The sequence below is a fragment of the Miniopterus natalensis genome, chromosome 5 (assembly GCF_054644295.1).
Source record: "Miniopterus natalensis isolate mMinNat1 chromosome 5, mMinNat1.hap1, whole genome shotgun sequence".
Taxonomy (NCBI): Eukaryota; Metazoa; Chordata; class Mammalia; order Chiroptera; family Miniopteridae; genus Miniopterus; species Miniopterus natalensis.
Genome location: NC_142085.1, coordinates 9,332,007 through 9,351,200, shown reverse-complemented (window position 1 = coordinate 9,351,200; position 19,194 = coordinate 9,332,007). Strand labels below are relative to the sequence as shown.

At 58.7% G+C, this 19,194-nt stretch overlaps 1 protein-coding gene across 1 annotated transcript; it reads left to right on the top strand.

The window, feature by feature from the left end:
- Positions 1 to 6,355: 6,355 nt before the first annotated feature.
- On the top strand, positions 6,356 to 18,199 carry TEAD3 (TEA domain transcription factor 3). Its single transcript, XM_087817356.1, has 12 exons — positions 6,356 to 6,689; positions 8,603 to 8,667; positions 12,064 to 12,126; positions 13,175 to 13,186; positions 13,765 to 13,902; positions 14,013 to 14,062; positions 14,652 to 14,713; positions 15,475 to 15,608; positions 15,746 to 15,919; positions 16,131 to 16,271; positions 16,353 to 16,505; positions 16,682 to 18,199. Exons 1-12 carry the CDS (start codon positions 6,683 to 6,685, stop codon positions 16,793 to 16,795), a joined length of 1,113 nt encoding a protein of 370 aa, XP_087673482.1. The 5' UTR covers positions 6,356 to 6,682; the 3' UTR covers positions 16,796 to 18,199.
- Positions 18,200 to 19,194: the final 995 nt, after the last annotated feature.

Here is a 19,194-nt window from a genome sequence, read left to right as displayed (position 1 = left end):
GGCCATGACAGGAGCTTCTCTGCAGAGCTGGAGCAGAGGTCAGCACATGACCTCGGCTCTGTCTCATGGCCTTGCCCTGCCCTTCCCTTCCTCCCAGTGTTGTGCCAGCCTAGGATTGTCTGTAGGAGAGGTGCTGCCCCTCTGGGGAGGACACTGAATGGGAGAGGGCTCTACCTTTCCCCTCAGGGTCCCACAGGAGGCTGCAGGCAGGGGCCAGGGAACCCTATCTCTCTGGGATCCCCGAAGCCCAGCCCTTGAGGTTTCCTAGAGTGCTGATTGTTTCCTGTGCTCCCTGCCAGGCCCGAGAGGACAGGAAGCGATAGAGGGAAACGAGAATGCAACTGTGTGACGCTGGATGTGTGCAAGAGAAACTGAGTGGGACATTCTGTGTGGGCGAGCCTGTGTGGGGTGGGTGCGTGTGCGAGAGAACCAGGTAAAACCAGTTTGTGTGTGTGACTGCATGCGAGGCTGGACAGATGCACGAGAGAAACTATGTGGCATTGCCTGTGACTTTGCAACATTTGTATGTGAGAGAAACTGTGACATTGTGTGTGTGTGGCTGATGCAGTAGAGAAACTGACATTGTGCGTGGCTGATGCTGCATGTATTTGAGAGAAACTGAATGAATGACGTTCTCAGTGTTACTGTGATGCCCTCACACGGGGTATGTTTATGATGAAACGGGCCCATCCGTGGGAGCCCTGTCTGACACTGGATGGGATTTTGGTGCTGCACCTGTGTGAGGGACACAGCGATTGTGTGATCCTGTGTGTGTCAGAAGTAGAATGAATAACACTCTGTGTGACATGCGACCCTGTGGGGTGCTACTTACGCTGTATGTGTGTGAACAGCGTATGGGGTGATCTCAGGATTATAGAAACTCTGCTGGTCTGTGTATGTGACTGTGTGACGCTGTATGAGAAAAACTCAGTATGGGGTGTGGGTGTGTAAGGCAGAGACCACTGGGACGTGGCGGCCTGCGCCCAGTACCGTGGAAGTGCACTCAGGGGTTGTTGGCTGAGCTGTGTGAGGTAAGGTGTGTAGGGAAACAGCACCAGAAGGAAACGGCTTGCTCCCTGCGTGTGAGAGAAACTGGGGTGTGACTGAGACTGCCTCCGTGGGTGGTCACTATCTGGGATTGTTTGGGACTATAGGACAGTGTGGGTGACATCCTTCAGGGCTGTGCCAGACGTGGCGTAGGACTGTGTGTGACGAATTTGGGGCCTGTGATCCCAAAGCATGTGGCATCTATGTAGGGGACCATCAAAAGATGCCACTGAATTGTGCACTTAAAAATGGTTTAAATCGATCCTGGCTGGATGGCTCAGTCGGTTGGGGCATCGTCGCATACACCAAGAAGGTCATGGGTTCGATTCCCAGTCGGGGCTTATATGGGAGGCAGCTGATCAGTGTTTCTCTCTCTCTCTCCCCCTCCCCCCCTCTCTAAAAGGAAATAATAATAAAAAGATATTCTCAGGTGGGGATTTAAAAAATGGTTAAAATCGTACATTTTATGTTCTATATATTTTATCACAATAAAATAAAAAATGAAAAACAGAAAGGAGAGAAATGCAGGTAACAGCAAATGAGCAGGGCAGTGTGAAGAGGATTGTTTGTGAGGCTGGAGGCGAGAACGCCGCGTGTTTATAGAAGACGGTGGGGTCTCATGGTGGGGAATTGATTGGGTGACTGGTGGCAGCTGGTGGGTGACTTAGGGGCCTGGGTGCAGGCAGGCTGAGGTGGGGGACATTGACATGTGGATTGAGACCTGTGGGACCCAGTTTCCCAAGTTACCCATTAGCTGTATCTGTTCCTCCTAGACTTGGGTACCTGGCCTTGGCTGGAGCGGGCCAAGATGAGAAAGGACAGGATCTCAGGGTGGGGGTGAAGGGAGCGCTAGGAACTGGGCCCCTTTCTCTGCGGAGGTTGAGGTCTCCGAGTCTCTACCCTCCCACCTGCCTGTACCCTGGGGGAGGGAGCTGACCGTGGGAGCCAGCTTTGGAGAAGGGGGCTTGGGGGCTGCCCCGTCCCTCTGCTCCCTGAGAAGCCTGTGCCCTGGGTAGTGTGTGTGTGTGGGGTGCACAGTCTTGATTCCCAAATTGGAAGCACATTAATAAGCGGGGGAGAGGGGAGGAGGCCCCCCACCTCCCTCCTAGTTGACTCTGCAAATTGCTTCCTCCTGTTAAAATCCCGACCCAGCTCCAGGGTAGAAGGTGCTCCCCCCCTAGCCTGGAGGGTGTGGCCACTTGGCAGGGTCCCTCAGGGGTCCTTGGACTGGAGCTGGGGGAGGCAGACACCATCCCCCCTCCCTCCCCAGCTCGGGTCCCAACCAGAGCAGGGCCACTTCTAGGGTGGGAGCCTCTGACAGCTGGAGAACAGCTGGCCTCGCTGTGGGGCGGGTGGGGAGAAAGGGGGGAAAGGGGGTGGGAGGCTCCCTTAGCTTTCATCAACTGCCCTCCCCAGCCTCAACCCCCTGGCCAGCCGGCCCAGCCTGGGTTTGGGGTGGGATTCAGGATGGAACTGCTGACTTCACAAATCTTCCCACACTTTGAGGGGCTGGGGTCCCAGCTGCTGGCCACTGGCCCCAGTAGGGTCTCCAGGCTGTTTGTCTTCCTAGTGGGGCTGGTGCAGGGGGAGGGATAAGAGTGGGGGGACACCTGCCTGGACTTGCCTTGTCTACATTCCCCACCCACCAGGGTAGAGGCTCTGGGGGAGCCCAAGCTTCAGGTCTGGAGGGGGGAGCAGGGGGGTGGGGGCCTGGAGCTTCTGCAGCAGCCCCAGCCCTGGCCTCCATCCCTGGAGCTGTCCAGCCAGTTATTCCAGCAGGCCTGGCCCCAGGACAGGGAGTGGGCAGCAAGGTGCCCCTTATCTCCCTCAGGGCCCCAAAGCCTGTCCACTGGGCCTCCTAGCTCCCATCCCTGCCACCACCCAGAGGCACCTTCGGCCCCCTGAAGCCTGAGGGAGGGCCCTGGCGGTCAGACTGAGGTTAAAGGTAGAGGAGACCACAGGAGGTCGGCAGCCTCTCGTGATAACGGCCTCTGCCCAGGGAGGTCGTCGGTGAGGAGGTGGGTGGAGAGATGGGGCGGGAGTGCGGATGTCCTGGGCATGGCGCTGCGCCCAACCCCAGCCCCAGCATTGACTTCCCTTCTTTCTAGGTCTGCCCTGGCCTCTGGGTCTTTCTTTCATTTGTTTCTCTCCCCTCCCCTCCGCGCCCCGCCCCTCCCCACCCCTCCCCTCTCCTTTCTCTCTCCATCCCCTTCCTGGCCTGCCCTTTCCCTCCCTGCAGGGCTGTATCTGAGTTTATTGATCTTTCCCCTTCCTGACCCTTTAATCCCACGCCTCTCTTTACCCCACCCTCCGGCCCTCCCCCGGACTGTCTCCCCTTTCCCCTCCAGTCGGTCTCTAGCTCCAAGCCCCTTGTCCCTCACTTGGGTCTTTCTTCCTCTCTCCCCTCTCGGTGGCAAAGACCAGCAAGGCAGACACCTGGGCAAGTGTGAGCAAGGATCTGGGGGCTGGGGGTGGGAGTGGGGAACCTGCCACCCCTCCCTATGCAGGGGAGATGATACCCTACCCTGAGTTGGGGCTCCCATCCCGGGAGGCCTACCCTTTCACCCCGGCACCCCCCTCTAGGGACCTCTCCCTGCCCCAAGCTCCGGTCTCCTATTTGCCTTGGTCCCTCGGGGCAGCTGTCTGAGGAGCCTGTAGCCCCCCCCCCCCGCTGGGTCCCAGTGTTTGGGGGTCCAAGAAGAGGAGGGTGGGCACACAGTCCCTGCCCTCATCCCACAGCAGTGCCTCTGGGAGGAGCAGAGCAGCCAGCCCAGCCCCCTCAGGCTGCCCCTCCTGGGTGTGCCCCTCGGACGGGACCCCAGTCCAGTGCTCGGCCTGGTGCAGCGCCTGCCCACGACTGCCCGGGGGTATGCCTCGGCCTGGGGGCAGACATTCTCGTTTGGGTGTCACCCTGGCATCCACACAGCGTACCTGCACGTGTGCTCCTGTGCATGGCTGTGTGGCATGGGGGTCACCTGTGCACCGTGTGGTGCCTCTGCCCACACCAGTGTTCCTAGAAAGTGAGACTTGAGTGTGCCCATGAGCCGGCGGAAGGGACCGGGCGGTGGTCCTTCTCTCCTTGACTGTCCTTGCAACCACCCCCTGGGCTCCCCTCCCCCCCACCAGCTGCCAGCGGTCCCAGCCAGGGGCCGCCCCACCCCCCCAGTCTGTCCCAGCTCCCAAGCCCGCTGTGTTCGCCATATTTGGCCACAGTGCTCCTGCGGGGGGCGGGGCGGGGCTGACATCACCCGGGAAGGGGGGCCGCCGCCTGGATGAGGGGAGGCGCGCAGAGACTTGGGGGAGGCAGGAAAGTTGCTTTGAAAAGCCGGCTGCCCGTCCCCCTGTGCACTGGGCCTGCACTGCTCAGAGGGAGGCTGCAGGCAAGGATTTGGGGGAATATGTGTCGAAGACTCTGTCGGGAAGGGTCTCAACTCACTGTAGCCCCTCTTCTGCCTCCCCTCTGACAGCTCATGACAGTGTCAGACCTGGGGGGAGGCCCTGTTTCCCAATTTCTTCAGTATAGGAGTCTCTGGTTCCTCCAGAGTCCCTGTCCCCCACATTTTTATTCCAAGAACTTGGTCTGGGAGGTTGAGGAGAAGATGCGATGGGGATACAGCTCCCTGGGTGGAGACGGGCGGGAGTGGAGGTGTTCAGCCCCCGACTGGTCAGGAGCATGGCTCCCTCTCTGCCTGGCTACCCCCTGGCATAGTAGAGCTGTTCCTGCTGCTCTTGGAGGCCTCGCCGAAAGGGGTACAGCAGTGTTGGGGTCCTTGAAGTTGCTCCAGCCACTTGGGCTGAAGGGTGCTCCCTGGTCTGGACCCCACTGGGCACACTCTGGGTGGCTGTCCTTTCCAGCACAGGTGGTGGAGCTGCCCAGCCCCATCCCCTTGGTTAAGAGACTGAAGCCAGATTGCCTGAGTTCAGTCTGCTCTAGCACTTACTAGCTGTGTGTTCTTAGGCAAGTTGCTTAATGTCTCTGTTCCTTGGTTTCCTCGTATGTAAAGTGGGAATAATAATAGTATCTACCCCATAGGTTATTGTGAGAATTAAGTGAGTCAATGTGTGTAACATACCAGAACAGTGCCTGCCTTTTGGCAGGTGCTGTCATTAGTAGTAATACTAAGTCGAAACTCCCCAGGCCCTTCATTCCATGCCACTAGCCACCCCCTTCAAGCTTTCCTAAGCAAACACGTGTCCCCACGGGGAGATCCTCCACCCATTCAGCATGACCTGGAATTCCTATCTGAGGGAAAAGAATTCCCTTCCTTGGTTTCTGAGGGGGTCCCCCACCTTCCTACCCTGCCCCTGCTTGCCCTGCAGCCCAGAGCAAAGTCCCAGGATCGAGCCATCTTGGGCTCTGAGGCTCCCAGCACCCTGGTATACACTGGGCATGCAGATTTGGAGGCCGATGGGGAGATGGGGGGCTTGGGGCTGTGTGTGTTGGGGGGACTGGACTGGTCTAAATGAATAACCCAGCCCGGCTTTGCAGGGAACTCAGAGTTTATAGGGCCCTGGCCCAGCCACAGTGTGGGCAGGGCAGGGGCGGGCGTGTGGGTGGTTTATGGGCTGCTGTAGGCCCAAAGGTGCGGGAGCCGGAAGTGGGATGGGGGAGCGGGTGGGGTTGAGCAAGGCTGTGGGCCAGGCACCTTCTCGGCTGCTCCCTTGCCAGCCAGCGTCTCTCTCTTGCAATTTCTGGGGCACTACCTGCCCCATGTTTAGGTTCCTTGGCAGGGTTCTCGAGGGTTATCTTTTGGGGAAGGCAAAACCTCACCCTTCCTCATCCCACAGCAGGTCCTCAGCAGAGTTGTACTGATGCTGGGGCGGAGGAGAAACAGGGGTGGGGATCCCCAAGACAGGGAGGAGAAGCTGGCAGAGTGAGCCCAGGAGCCCCCCTGAGAGCTGCAGACATGCTGGGCCCTGCCCCTTGTGACCCTCCTCTCCTGGCTCCTCACGCTGCCTTTGACAGCCGCATGACCTCGTGAGCCTCAGTTTTCCTCACCTGAACAATGGGCATCACTCCTTGCCCTCCCTGCTTAGATTTGAGGATTGAATGCATATGACAGTGTTCTTGCCCACAGACACCCTGTGTAGATAGAAGGCATTATTGTTATTAATCACCTACCAGTACTGTCACAGTGTTACGAGTCAGGAATTGTGATTGGCACTGGTCAGGATCTCATTTAATTTCAACCCTCACCACCTCAAGGAGACCCTTTCCTCATTTTATAGGACCGAGGGTCGAGCAGGTGAAGTAATTCATCCAAGGTCACGCAGCGCTGAATAAGTTAACCTCTGGTTACCTCCACCTGGCCCAGAGCACTTGCCCCTGGGGAGGGAGATTGCTGTGGCCCGGGAGGACCCTGGCCCTCACCCGCCGCGTCTGCCCCCCAGGCACAGGCTGTCGGTGGGCTCAGGCCCAGAGCCCAGAGTAACCAGCACAATAGCGTCCAACAGCTGGAACGCCAGCAGCAGCCCCGGGGAGGCCCGGGAGGATGGGCCCGAGGGCCTGGACAAGGGGCTGGACAACGATGCCGAGGGAGTGTGGAGCCCGGACATCGAGCAGAGCTTCCAGGAGGCGCTGGCCATCTACCCACCCTGCGGCCGCCGCAAGATCATCCTGTCAGACGAGGGCAAGATGTACGGTGCGTGTGGGGAGACAGAGGGACACTGGACAAGGTGGGGAGGCAGCCTGGCCCTCCCCAGCCCCTCCCCCTGCTCTCTGCCCCCTCACCCAACCGGTTTGGCCAAGTCCTACAGCCCGCCAGGGGCGAGTCTGTGCGTGCAAGCCCGTGTGTCTCTCCACCTCGTAAACAAGCCCGGCTTGCCCCTCCACCGGAGCCTGGCCCACACCTTGACACTCATCTGCTTCTCTCCTCCCCACTGCTGGCCTGGAGGTTTCGGGGTGACTCAGTGGGCCCAGGAAACTGGGTCAGTCCAGTGTGCTCCAGGCTAGGCCTGGGAGAGGGTCCCTCCCCTGGCAGGATGTGGGGGAGCCTGAGGGGTGAGGCCTAGGGTGGGAATCCCAGTGCAGAGCAGGGTTTCCCACTTGCCAGTGCCTCCGGCCAGTGGGGGAGGGGGGCCTGCAGGGTGGGGGGAAGCCACACTGGGACAAGGGCCTGTGTTGGGAAGAGGGCTGGAGAGACTGGGTCATTTCTCAGACCCCCTCCCAAGTCTACTCCTTCTCTGGCTCCCCTCTTTGCCACCTTGCCCACCTCCTGCCTCCAGAAGGGAGTGTCCCCCTCTTGTCCAGCTCTGAGGGCTCTCCCCGAGCTGCATTTTTTGGATAACTCAACCCTTCTTGCCTGGCTCTTTGCCAGCTCCCTCCAACCCTCCCTGACAGCCTACGGCTGAGTAAGGCAGGCCCTCAGCCTGTCCCCTCCCAGCGTCCAGCACCATGGCGGGTGCAGGAAGGAGGCAGCTGGGCTAGTGCTAAGGGCGGCCCCATGTCCCCTGCCCCACCCACTTGCCACACCCAGCCCTAGCACCCGAGCGCCACTCAGGGGCAGGCAGATGTTCCAGGCGCCTTCCACAGGGCGGGAGCTGCCTGCCCCACTGCCACCTCCCAGATGGCTGGGGCAGCCCCACAGGGTATTTTTAGATGGGGTGGAGGGAGTGGGGTGGAGAGGAGCAGGCAGGAAGGGAGGAGCCGTGGGCCGGTTCTGTCATCAAAAAGGAATTTGGAGAATGTGACCATTTTGGGGAGGCTGTGAGGTTAGGGGCAGGGGTCCTGGATTTGGGGGCTAAGTAGATACCCTGAAGATGCTGACATACAACTAGCCATGGATCCCAAGCACCCCTGTCCCAGGGCTAAGCCCCCTAGGTGCTGGCCAGCTTCTGGGTCCTTAGAGGGCCCATGGTGCTGAGTAGTCCCCCCACCTTGTCACCAAGGCTGACAGCAGTTGGGTTCTCTCACAGGGCGGGAGAGACACTGGTAGCGGGTGACATGGGGGTGACAGGCTCAAGGACACAGTGACATGCTCAGTGACACACCTTGGCACAGACTGCCAGTGGAGGAGGTGTGTTGGAGCCCACCCGGTCCTCCCTGCCTGTTTTAGCAGAGAAGGGAAGGGACTTATCCGGGGTCTACCATCATGGCAAAGACAGCTAGGACGGGCCCAGTCCAGAGCTCTTTCCCACACATGGCGACTTTCGCAGAGACATCGGCCACGTGGGCCAGGCTGCACTCACGGAACACGTACACTCAGACATTCGCAGCTGGTGACAGCCCTGGAGGAAGGAAGCGCTGCTGGGGGCTGGGAGTGAGGGGCCGGCTGTCCTGCTGCCCTTGGGCCACACCTGCCCCTGTCTGTCTGCCCGAAACCTGTCCTGCCAGCCTGACTTCGTTCCACCTCCCTCCTCCTCTGCTGCCCCCCTCCCCGCCCCCAGGGGGCAGCCCCCAGGCCCTGGAGGTGGTGGGCAGCCCTGGGGCCTCCCCAGCACCCTCAGCTGCCCGGGTCGTGCCTCTGGGGTGGGGCGGAGTGCAGAGGGTGGGGAGGGGCCGGCGTGGTTTCCAGTCCCCAGCCACCATCATCATCGTTCCTCTCGCGCACCGCAGGCCGGAATGAGCTGATCGCACGCTACATTAAACTGCGGACGGGCAAGACGCGGACGAGAAAGCAGGTAAAGAGGCTGCTTGTGCCCGGCCCCTCTGCCCGCACGCTCTCAGCCCTTCCTGCCCCGCCCGCCCTGCCCTCTCCGTGTGACTTCACACCCCCTCTGGTGGCTTCATCACTCTTCCCACTGTTCCCTCTGACCACCCACCGCCCCGCCCAAGACCTTTGGCTCAGTGACCACAGATAAGCCCACGGGACAGCTGGGGCAGCTGCTTGGCCGCTGCCCTGGAGGCCCGCTGGCCGGTGGAGCCAGCGGCCGGACGGATGAGTGCAGAGCGGGCCGCAGGGCCGCCCGTGTGCTGCGGACAAGCATCTAACCCGGCGGGCAGGGCAAGGGAGGGGAGAGCTGGGAAGGCTCCCTAAAGGAGGCGGCACTCCGTGCATCTTCAGGAAGGAGTAGGAGTTAGGTGGGAAAAAGAGGGGGTTCCTCCAGGCTGAGGAAGTTGGATACACAAATAATAATTGTGAATCCGTACGGAGTTAACGTGATGTTCCTGTATTTTGTCCTCAGAGCAACCTTACTAGGAAGTATAGTAATTATCTCCATTTTACAGATGAGGAAACCGAGGCGCGGGGAAGTTAAGTGACTTCCTGGCTGGTAGGTGGTGGATCCAGGATTCAGCCCACTAAGCAGGGAAGAGCCTCAGTCAGTGGGGGAGGCTGTGGGGGGTGGGGGGTAAGAAGAGCTGAGGGCCAATGGTTTCCCCTAGGGGCAGCTGGGGGCAGGAAGGGACTGGAGCAGGGATGGCTGGTGGCAGGTGGCAGGAATGTTGGCCTTGGAGCTGTCGGCAATGGGTTAGGGCCAGGCAGGGACCTAGGTCAACAGCATGGTGGCCGGGTGGTGGCAATGGTGAGGATAGTGGTGGGGGGTGGGGGGTGGAAGACATGATGATCTGAGAAATGATCGGGTGGCTTGCTGTCCTGGGAGGATAGCAGTATGGTCACAGGAAATCTGAAAGGAGTTGGTTTGGTTGGGTTGCCTGTGGGGTACCTGAGAGAGAGGCAGGCTGGAGGCAGGTCCTTGGAGGAGTTGGAGGCCTCTGACCCTCAGCCCTCCCAACTTCCCTGGGGTCTGAATGGGGTTTGGGCCTTGCATCCATCTCTCCAGGTCCCCCCGTGTGCATATGACAGGCTTGACCTGTCCCACCCACCGTCTCAAAGGGAGATTCTGAGTCCACCCACCCGCTATAGATGCTCCATAGATGAGGGAGCACCTATGAACAACTGTCCCCGGCCAGCTCATGTGGCACAGATTTATTTATTTAGCAAATTATTGAGCTACTACTATGTTCCAGGCACTAAGGATGCAGCAGGGAACCGACAGTCAAGGGCCCCATTCCCTGGAGCCTGGGACTGCGGGCGGAACACTGACTGCTCAGACCTCCAGGTTCACATACCTGCTCCCTACCTGCCGGGAGCGGTGCTTGCCTACAGCCTGTTCCTCGGCCATTAAATTAGCTAATATGTGAAGACCTTAGAGCAAAGGACACTCTGTGCAGAATTTATCCCTGCTGTTGCTCATATTGTTACTGTCGTTACAAACAGAAGGCCACCCCAGACACAAGAAAAGGCACTGTCTCAGCGAGTCCTGTCAGAGTAGGAAGGGGCAGAGGGACCTGAGGCCCAGAGAGGGTAGCAGAGCCTTTCCATTCTGGGCCCAGCGTTATACCTGCTCCTGGCCAGGTATCCTATAAAGGCTGGATGGCCAATGAGGCTTTATTTTAATTATAAAATAAAGTTATAAACCAGTAATTATAAATAAAACCAGCTGTCGGCAAGCTGAGAATTGTAAAAACCGCTGGCCTTTGTCATTCCACTCGGGTGGCACTCCTCTAACTTCATTTTTCTTATAACTCCAGGATCTAATAGCTCCTTGAAAGGGGACCCATCCCATAGTTGAGGACAAGGCGTGTCTCTCTGTGTGTCAAAGGGCAAGCAGCTAACGGGCAAGGTTGTTTTAGTTTTTAAAAATGCAGTCTTAGTGTTTTTACAGATATTTACAGCAATTAGTAGCAAGTACAATGTTTTCATATTGAAAAAACCCCCAGCTAAATATGACATTAGGATTAAGTTCTGTGTGACTTTCAACTGTCACAGAGTTGACCATTGGAGGTGGGTCTGAAAGAGTCCAGGTAGCATAACTTGGCGGTGAAGCAAGCGGGCTCTGGAGCCAGGCCACCTGGGTTCAGTTCCTAGCTTTGGCCTCCGGCTGTGTGACCTTGGATAAGCTGCTTAACCCCTCTGTGCTTTGGTTTCATCATCTGTAAATCGGAAATAATATTGGTTTCGCCTTCTTAGTGGTGCTGTAAAGCTCAGATGAGTTGTCGTGGGTGAAGTGCCGAGAACACAGGAGGGGTGCTAGTGAACGTCACTTACTGTCGTGACGTGAAGTGATCGGTAATCTTGCTGGACCTGTGTCTGGTCCCTGTGCGGCATGAGGCAATGAGGCAGTGCAGGAGCACCCACCGCGGTCCTAACTAAGTGGTATGGGGGCTGCCCAGCATCACATACATAGTAACTTACAGGCTATGATTAAAAAGAAAAAGAAGCTGTTTCTCTTGGGGATAAAAACAACTTGCAGAGAAAGCCAGTCACAGTCGCTGACGGTGGAAGTGGGAAGCAGCCCAGAGGAGCCATGTGTTCCCCGGTGTTTCAGGGGAAAGTGACCTTTAGGTTCTCTGAAGCGCGGGGTCAGATCCTTGACAATGTCTAGGGCCTATTGGACAAGCCCATGGCATACACATCCTGACCATGACTAGCTCAGGTTTCCCGGAGAGGGAGGCTTCAGGGAGGAGGTGTGGAGAAGATACACAATTAAGAGCACCCACCGTGCGCGTTTGTGTTTACTGTGAGGACAAGAAGCTGCGTGAGCCACACAGGAGCGGGACAGGCCCGGTCTCCAGGCCGGCGAGCTGGTGGGGTGACAGGAAGACAGTGGTACAGGGGGAGAGCTTTCGTGGAGAATATGGCCTAATGTATAGTCTGATGACCAGCAGGAGCGCTGGCATTGCTGGCCCGTGTGGAGCCAGTTAGAGATGTCTCCTCTGAGGGTACCAGTGAGAAGGAAGACACGCGTCCCCTTGCTCTGGGTTGGGTGCAGTCCTGCAGCGGGCGCAGGGCTCGGCTGGCAGAGCTTGGGCTGGACTTTAGCTCCCGCTGGGCCGGTGGATGACCTGTGCAACTACACCTGGTGGTGCTAGAGGCCACCGGAGGCTCTTGATCAAAACAGGGCCAGGGAAGAAGCAGAGCTGTCAGGGCTGCGGAGGGTCTGCCCCCGGGGGCCCCTGAGCTCCCCCACATGTGTCCCCAGAGATGGGGGCCGCTGCTCCTTGCCGGCGGCCGCCCGTGCCCTGCCTCCTCACTGTCTGTTTTCCTCTCTGGCTGGGCGCGGGGCGGCCCCTAGGTGTCCAGCCACATACAGGTTCTAGCTCGGAAGAAGGTGCGGGAGTACCAGGTTGGCATCAAGGTATGTTGGGCGCCTGACCGGGGCCTCCAGCCCCTCCTGGGCCCCTTCCCCACGGCGCCTGCACCACTGTATCTGCACGGCTCAGGCCTTGGCCTCGGCCGGCTCCGGCCCCACTGTGCCTCTTTTCCGGCTGAAGCTCTGTTCTTGTGTCTTCTTCCACTCTCTCTGCTCTTTTTCTTTCTCTCTCTCTCTCTCTGCAGGTCTCTAGCCACTTGCAGGTTCTAGCCAGGCGGAAATCTCGGGAGATTCAGTCCAAGCTGAAGGTACGGGGTCCCTGCCGCCTGGCTTGGCCCTGCCCAGGCCTGTGGCTGCTCTCTGACCCCAGCTCAGGGCAGGGAGCAAGAGGCCCAAAGGCCGCTGCTGGCGACACAGGGCCTCTGGAGACTGGGCAGGAGCCCCCCAGGAAGCCAGCCCACAGGGAAGGAGAGGAAGGCCCTCTGGGGGCCACTGCGGCCCACCTCTCTTCTCCGCTTTCCTCTCTTCTCCTTCCTCCTACTTGCCACTTGCTAACTGCATGGGGACTTCAGGGGGGCAGGGAGGGGACACTGGAGGGTGCTGGCTGGCAGAGCTATTGTGGTGAGCATGGCTGTTCCTTGCATTGGACACTCGATCCTGGCTGCTCTGTGCCTGAGGATCTCAGAGCCTGGGGTTCATGACCTGGGCCCTCGTCAGGGCCCCCGCAGGCTGTGACATCTTCTCTGCGCCCATAGCTGCCCAGCAGACTGGGCCTCCCAGCCCAGCTGTCCGTGCCTGTAGCACAGCTGTGGAGGACGTGGACAGACCCAAGGGGCACCGGCCTGTCCTCCATCATCCTACCCTGTCCAGGGCACCCCCAGCTTACAAGCACTCCCTCTGGGTGGCAGTGGGGTGGCGGGGGAGGCAGTGGGGCGGGGGTAAGGTCCACAGCTGCCTCTGAGTTCCTCTGGGCTCCTCGGAAGCTGAGAGCCAGGTGGGCATTGATTGGAGGGAGGTGAAAAGACCCGTCCCCCACCCCATGCAGCCGTCGTTTGTGCCTCTTCTAACCCCTCTTCCTTCTTCTCCTTCACAGGCCATGAACCTGGTAAGTAGCACTGCCCCTCCCCTAGGGGAGCTTGGAGGGAGATCACCTAATATAAGATTTTCAAATTATGGATTGTAAATCAATTTAACAGGTTCTCAAACTTTAGCATGCATCAGAAGCACCTGGAGGGCTTGTGAAGACATATTTCTGGGCCTCACCCCCAGACTCTCAGATTCAGTGGGTCTGAGCTGGGGCCTGAGAATTTGCATTTCTAACAAGCTTTCAGGTGATGCCGGTGCTATTGGTCCAGGACCATGCTTTGAGAACCACTGGTGAAATAGAATTGGAAATTTGACCTGGGCATGATACAAATAAGGGAAAATATTCTGGTACATACTGGGTTATAGAATAAAATAAAAGTATTTCTTAACTGTGCATTGTGGTAAGTGGGGTAATGTACACTTAGGAGACAGGCACAGAGAGGGGCTGAGGCTCTCCTTAGCCCACGAAGCAGAGCTGGGGCTGTAATCCAGACCTGGGCTTCCAGAGCCCTGATTGCCTGGGAGGGGGCCCCTGGGGCAAGCCCTTGTCCTGCCTCTGGCCTGGCTCAGGCCTCATGTGACCCCTCCCCTCCCTAGGACCAAGTCTCCAAGGACAAAGCCCTCCAGAGCATGGCGTCCATGTCCTCTGCCCAGATTGTCTCCGCCAGCGTCCTACAGAACAAGTTCAGCCCACCCTCCCCTCTGCCCCAGGCCGTCTTCTCCACTTCCTCACGGGTACAGGGGTCCTGGGAGGTGGGGCTGGGGTGAGGGACTGCCTTCAGGGCCGGGCTGTGGTGAGGGTCATGGATACTGAGGGGCCTCTGGGCTTTGCCCCATCTCTGCAGTTCTGGAGCAGCCCCCCTCTCCTGGGACAGCAGCCTGGACCCTCTCAGGAGTGAGTATTGGGGCGCATCCTTCCCACACCCTCTTCTTTCCTTTGGCAGCCACACTAGACTTCCCCTCTCACCTGGGTTCCAGCAACAGCTGAGCAAAGTTTTAATTCAAAAACAGAGGGATGGAGAGCGCCAGTAAGAGCTAAGGCATTTGTCTGTTCATTCATGTGTCTGTTCATTCATCACCTCACTCATCCACTTGTCATCTGTCCTTCAGTTATTTTTCACTCAGTTAATCTCTGAATTCATCTCACAGTCAACACGTCAAGTAGTCAGAGATACCCGTTCCCTCAACTCTAAGATGACTTTCTTCCCGAGACACGCCCTCCGTTTAAGAGCCACTCTTCAGGGTGGGGTTGAAACACTATATTACGTGTGCATGTCCGTTGTGAGATGCGGCAGGATTTCACAAACGTTACAGCGTGAAGGAAACAAAAGCTGCGAGTGAGCCTGTCAGCAGCGTGCACTTCTGGGCCTCTGCGGGAAGGCTGGGGGGCTCCCTGTGGGATCCCAGATGACACCCCAAGTGGCTAGGCCAGGTGGAAGGTAGGGAGGGGTGACCCTCTAACCAGGCTGTGCTCCTGTCCGCAGCATCAAGCCCTTTGCACAGCCAGCCTACCCCATCCAGCCGCCCTTGCCACCACCGCTCAACAGTAAGTTCCCCGTGACACGGCCACCACCACCTGTCCCTCCCTTGGCACCTGCACCCTCTGCTCAGAAGAGCGGGGGCCCAGCTGTGTGTGTGTGTTTGTGCTGGGAGAGGGGAGTGGGTGGCATCTGTAGGGATCAGGACAGACCGAGGATAGTCCCCTTAACTTTTACAGCGTTGCATCCACAACTGCTACAAGCACACACCACCAACAGTATTACACTTACAGACTATAAAGTTCCTTATAAGGAAATACACCGAAGTCTTAACAGAGTGTCACTCTCTCTAGGTGTTGGGATTCTGGATAATTATTTTAAATATGTTCTTATTGATTTTAGAGAGAGAAGAAGGGAGAGGGAGAGGGAGAGAGAGGAGGAAGCATGGATGAGAGAAACATCCATCGGCGGCCTCCCACGTGCCCCCTGCTGAGGACCCAGCCGCAACCTGGGATGTGCCCTGCCTGGGGATTGAAACAGAGGCCTCTCAGTGCACGGTCAACGCTCGATCAGCTGAACCACACTGGCCAGGGCTGGATAATTTTTATTTTTCCTTTTTGACATGTTTGTATTTTCTGTTTGAACAGTTATAATGAGAAAGGAAAAACCCACTGATGTCTGCTAGTAGGGCCACCGCACCTAGGCAGGCAGGCGGGCTGTACACTGTTCAAGGACGCCTGGCAGGGGAGTGGAAATCCAGCCTGGCATCCTACCCAGAAGGGGCAGCTCTGTACGTGACCATGCCCACAAGGGTCTTCCTCTCCCCCAGGTTACGAGCCCCTGGCCCCGCTCCCCCCAGCCGCCGCCTCTGTGCCCGTGTGGCAGGACCGCACCATCGCCTCCTCCCGGCTGCGGCTCCTCGAGTATTCCGCCTTCATGGAGGTGCAGCGAGACCCTGACACGGTAATGTGGCCGGGGTGGGGGCGAGGGGAGGCCCCGGCTCAGGCTCAGGGGGTGGGCAGTCCTGTCCCTGTGCAGCCCCCACCCCGGGCCCGCACTGGCAGGTGCTCTCCTGACCCGGTACTGGGCCCTCCCCACAGTACAGCAAACACCTGTTTGTGCACATCGGCCAGACGAACCCCGCCTTCTCGGACCCGCCCCTGGAGGCAGTTGATGTGCGTCAGATCTACGACAAGTTCCCGGAGAAAAAGGGTGGACTGAAGGAGCTCTATGAGAAGGGCCCCCCTAATGCCTTCTTCCTTGTCAAGTTCTGGGTGAGCTGCGCCGGCCCCTCCCTCCCCGGCAGCCCCTCCCCCAGGTGTGCAGTGCCCCTGGGCCCACTCCACTGACCACCGCTCTCCCGTGGCCTGGGGGCAGCGCCGGGATGGGGCGTAGGCAGGACGCTCAGGTGGCGCAGGGAAGCCTCCCTCGGTCCTCCAGCACCCAATGCCCCGCCTGATGCCCCGCCTGATGCCCCTCCTGCAGGCCGACCTCAACAGCAACATCCAGGAGGGCCCGGGAGCCTTCTATGGGGTCAGCTCCCAGTACAGCTCGGCCGACAGCATGACCATCAGCGTCTCCACCAAGGTGTGCTCCTTTGGCAAGCAGGTGGTGGAGAAGGTAGAGGTGAGTGGGGGCCCGGGGGGCGTGGGGGGGTGGGGGGGCCAGGAGCAGGCCGGTGGAGTGAGGCCTGGCGGCTCCCTGCAGACCGAGTACGCCAGGCTGGAGAACGGGCGCTTCGTGTACCGCATCCACCGCTCGCCCATGTGTGAGTACATGATCAACTTCATCCACAAGCTGAAGCACCTGCCCGAGAAGTACATGATGAACAGCGTCCTGGAGAACTTCACCATCCTGCAGGTGAGGGGCGCAGAGCTGTGGGGGTCCTGGGAGGGCCCCAGGCATAGGGGACCCAAAGGGGAGGTAGCCAGACCCGTTCTCAGAGAAAGAGACTGAGCCCCGGGGGGGAGCGGGGACTGCTCAGCCCCCACACCCTGTGCTTCCTGATCCCCTGAATCTTCCTGTGTGGCCTCCAGGTGGTCACGAGCCGAGACTCCCAGGAGACCCTCCTCGTCATTGCTTTTGTCTTCGAAGTCTCCACCAGTGAGCATGGGGCCCAGCACCACGTCTACAAGCTCGTCAAAGACTAGGGTGCCCTCTGCCCCACCACCAGGATCCAGGAGGAGCATCTTTCTCACACACCTGCCTGGCACCCCTGGGGGCCAGGATTGAGGATTCATCTGCCTGCCAGGCCTCAGGCCCAGGACCCAGGAGGCCTCCCCACCTATCCCCAGCACACACACCCTGCCACTGTTCTGCGCTTTAATTGTGGGAGAAGAGGGGGGGGCTCAGCGGTGGGGCAGCCTGGCTGGGTCGCTGAGCCACCATCACCCGGTTCTGCCCAACCTCAACTGAATGGGAATACACCTTTGGGCTCCGGTGTGTGTGGCCACTGGCCCCTCGGGAGTGTGACAGGCAAGTAAGGGAAGACTGGAGGGGAGGCCGAGTGTAGAGGCCAGGAAGGAATGTGGAGCTGGAGTTGGGCTGAGAGGAGAGGGGCCCGCACTGTCTGCACCTGCTGTGTGCCAGGCCCCCGTGTGCCTTGTGCCATCCTCTGACCCTGCGAGGCAAGCGTGGGTCTCGGTGTCTCAGACGAGGAACCCGTGGGCAGGGGGCAGAGTTGGAGCTCTCCCCCAGGGCCCAGGTTTACACTACCTCCCTGCCTCAGGCCGGCCCCAGCGGGTGGGGAGAGGCTCTACACTGAGGCGCTGGGGCCAGCTGGGGTGGGGCCCCCTGACGGGGGAAGCAGCTGCTTCTGACCAGGCAGGGAAGGGGAGCAGCAGGTACTCGGCGCTTGTTGAGCACCCTCTGTCAGCCCACGATCTCGCCGGGGCCTTGGGAGCCTCCTGCTCCACCTCCCCAGCTGCCCTGGCGCAGGTCCTTTGCCAAGTCCCCCAGCGGCCTCCTGGTGGGGGAAGCCCCCCAGCCTCCGGGGGCAGGCCCAGGCTCAGAAATAGGCTGGAGGGTCAGGTAGGAAGGTGGAGTCCCAGCCTCTGGCAGACCTGTGGCCCTGGGACAAGGGGCAGCAAAGCCTCTGATCTTTTCTCTGGCCTAAGACTATGGTTTGGTGAGCCCTCCGCGGGTGCCACGACCTTGTGTCCCTCCCCTCGCCAGTCTCCCTGCGGGAGCAGCAGCTCCCCAGACCCCGTTCTGGGACTGAAGGTTAACCCTGCCTGCTGCCCCTTCCCGCCACCCAGGCCCCGCCGCTCGGCCTCCAGCCTCCGGGTATTTATGAGTTTCATATGAAGTACTGTGCCCTTCCCTTCCTTACCTCCCCCCGCCCCGCCCCTGAGCTTCCTGAAGGTCCTCACAGTTTGCATATTGCTCAGGCCACCTCCATACCCAACCTAGGTTTTATAATGTATATTATATATTTTTTGTGTATTTTTTAAATCCAGCTGTGATGGGTTATATCATAAATGTGGCACAGGGCTGGGGCAGGCGCCCTCAAGACCTGCTCAAAAAAGAAATTAAAATTATTTGTTTGTGGGTTAGTCATGTGACCAGTCTTGTGCCAGGCCTCTGGGTTGGAACAGCTTCAGGCGGGCTCTCCTAAGTTAGGTCCTGGTGTGTCACCTCCCTCTCCCATCTTTGCTGGGGGACCCTAAGCTCTACCTACAGTCAAAATAGGTATGATGCTGGGGTCCCATGAAAGCTTCCAGCTCCGACGGTTCTCCACACCCCTCCTGCCATTAGTTGCGCACTGAACTGAGCCCAGCGCCGAGCTCTGCCCTGAGCTTTCCTGTTGTTCTCTCACTCTCTCTTTTTACAGAAAAGCCATTTATTTTGTCTTATGATCTAAAATTCAAACTAAGGACTACCTTTGGCGTTTTTCTGCTTTGGGGGACCAGTTACTTGGATGGAATAGCTTTTTCCCCCCCAAAGATGATTATTATTACCACTGATTTTTAGAGACACAGGAAGGGAGAGAGAAATATCGATGTGAAAGTGAAATGGGTGGAATAGCTTTGTCTCTAAGTGAAGTGACTTGCCCGTCACACACCTGCTGAGATGGGCTCCAGTCTTCCAGTGTCCGCTACTGTTCTCACCGTCCTGACCTCTGCTCCTGAGGAAAGAGCCTCAAGGACAGTGGGTGCTCTCCCAGGTGGATGGTGGCTAACAGGGGAGGTCAGGCTCCAAGCTGCCCCTGTCCTCCTGGAAAAGCACACGCCAGGGACCACAGGGTGGTGGTGGGGAGACCACATCCTCGGTGGACATGGGATAAACAGATTGAGGTTACTCCCACTCAGCCAGTCGGTGGCAACACCAGGTTTGAACCTGCTCTGCCTGACTCCAAGTCCATACACCTGCTGTACTACTTCAATAATCAGGTGGCCTTTTCTTGGGCCGCTGCATTGGAGGGACTCCAGACTGTCACTGGTAGGATGGGGAGGGTAACTGGAGCTCCAGCCAGGTGGGAAGGGGCTCTGGAGGCAGAAATTGGTTTATGAAGGACACACCGTGTGCCAGGCCTGGGGCTGGGTGCAAA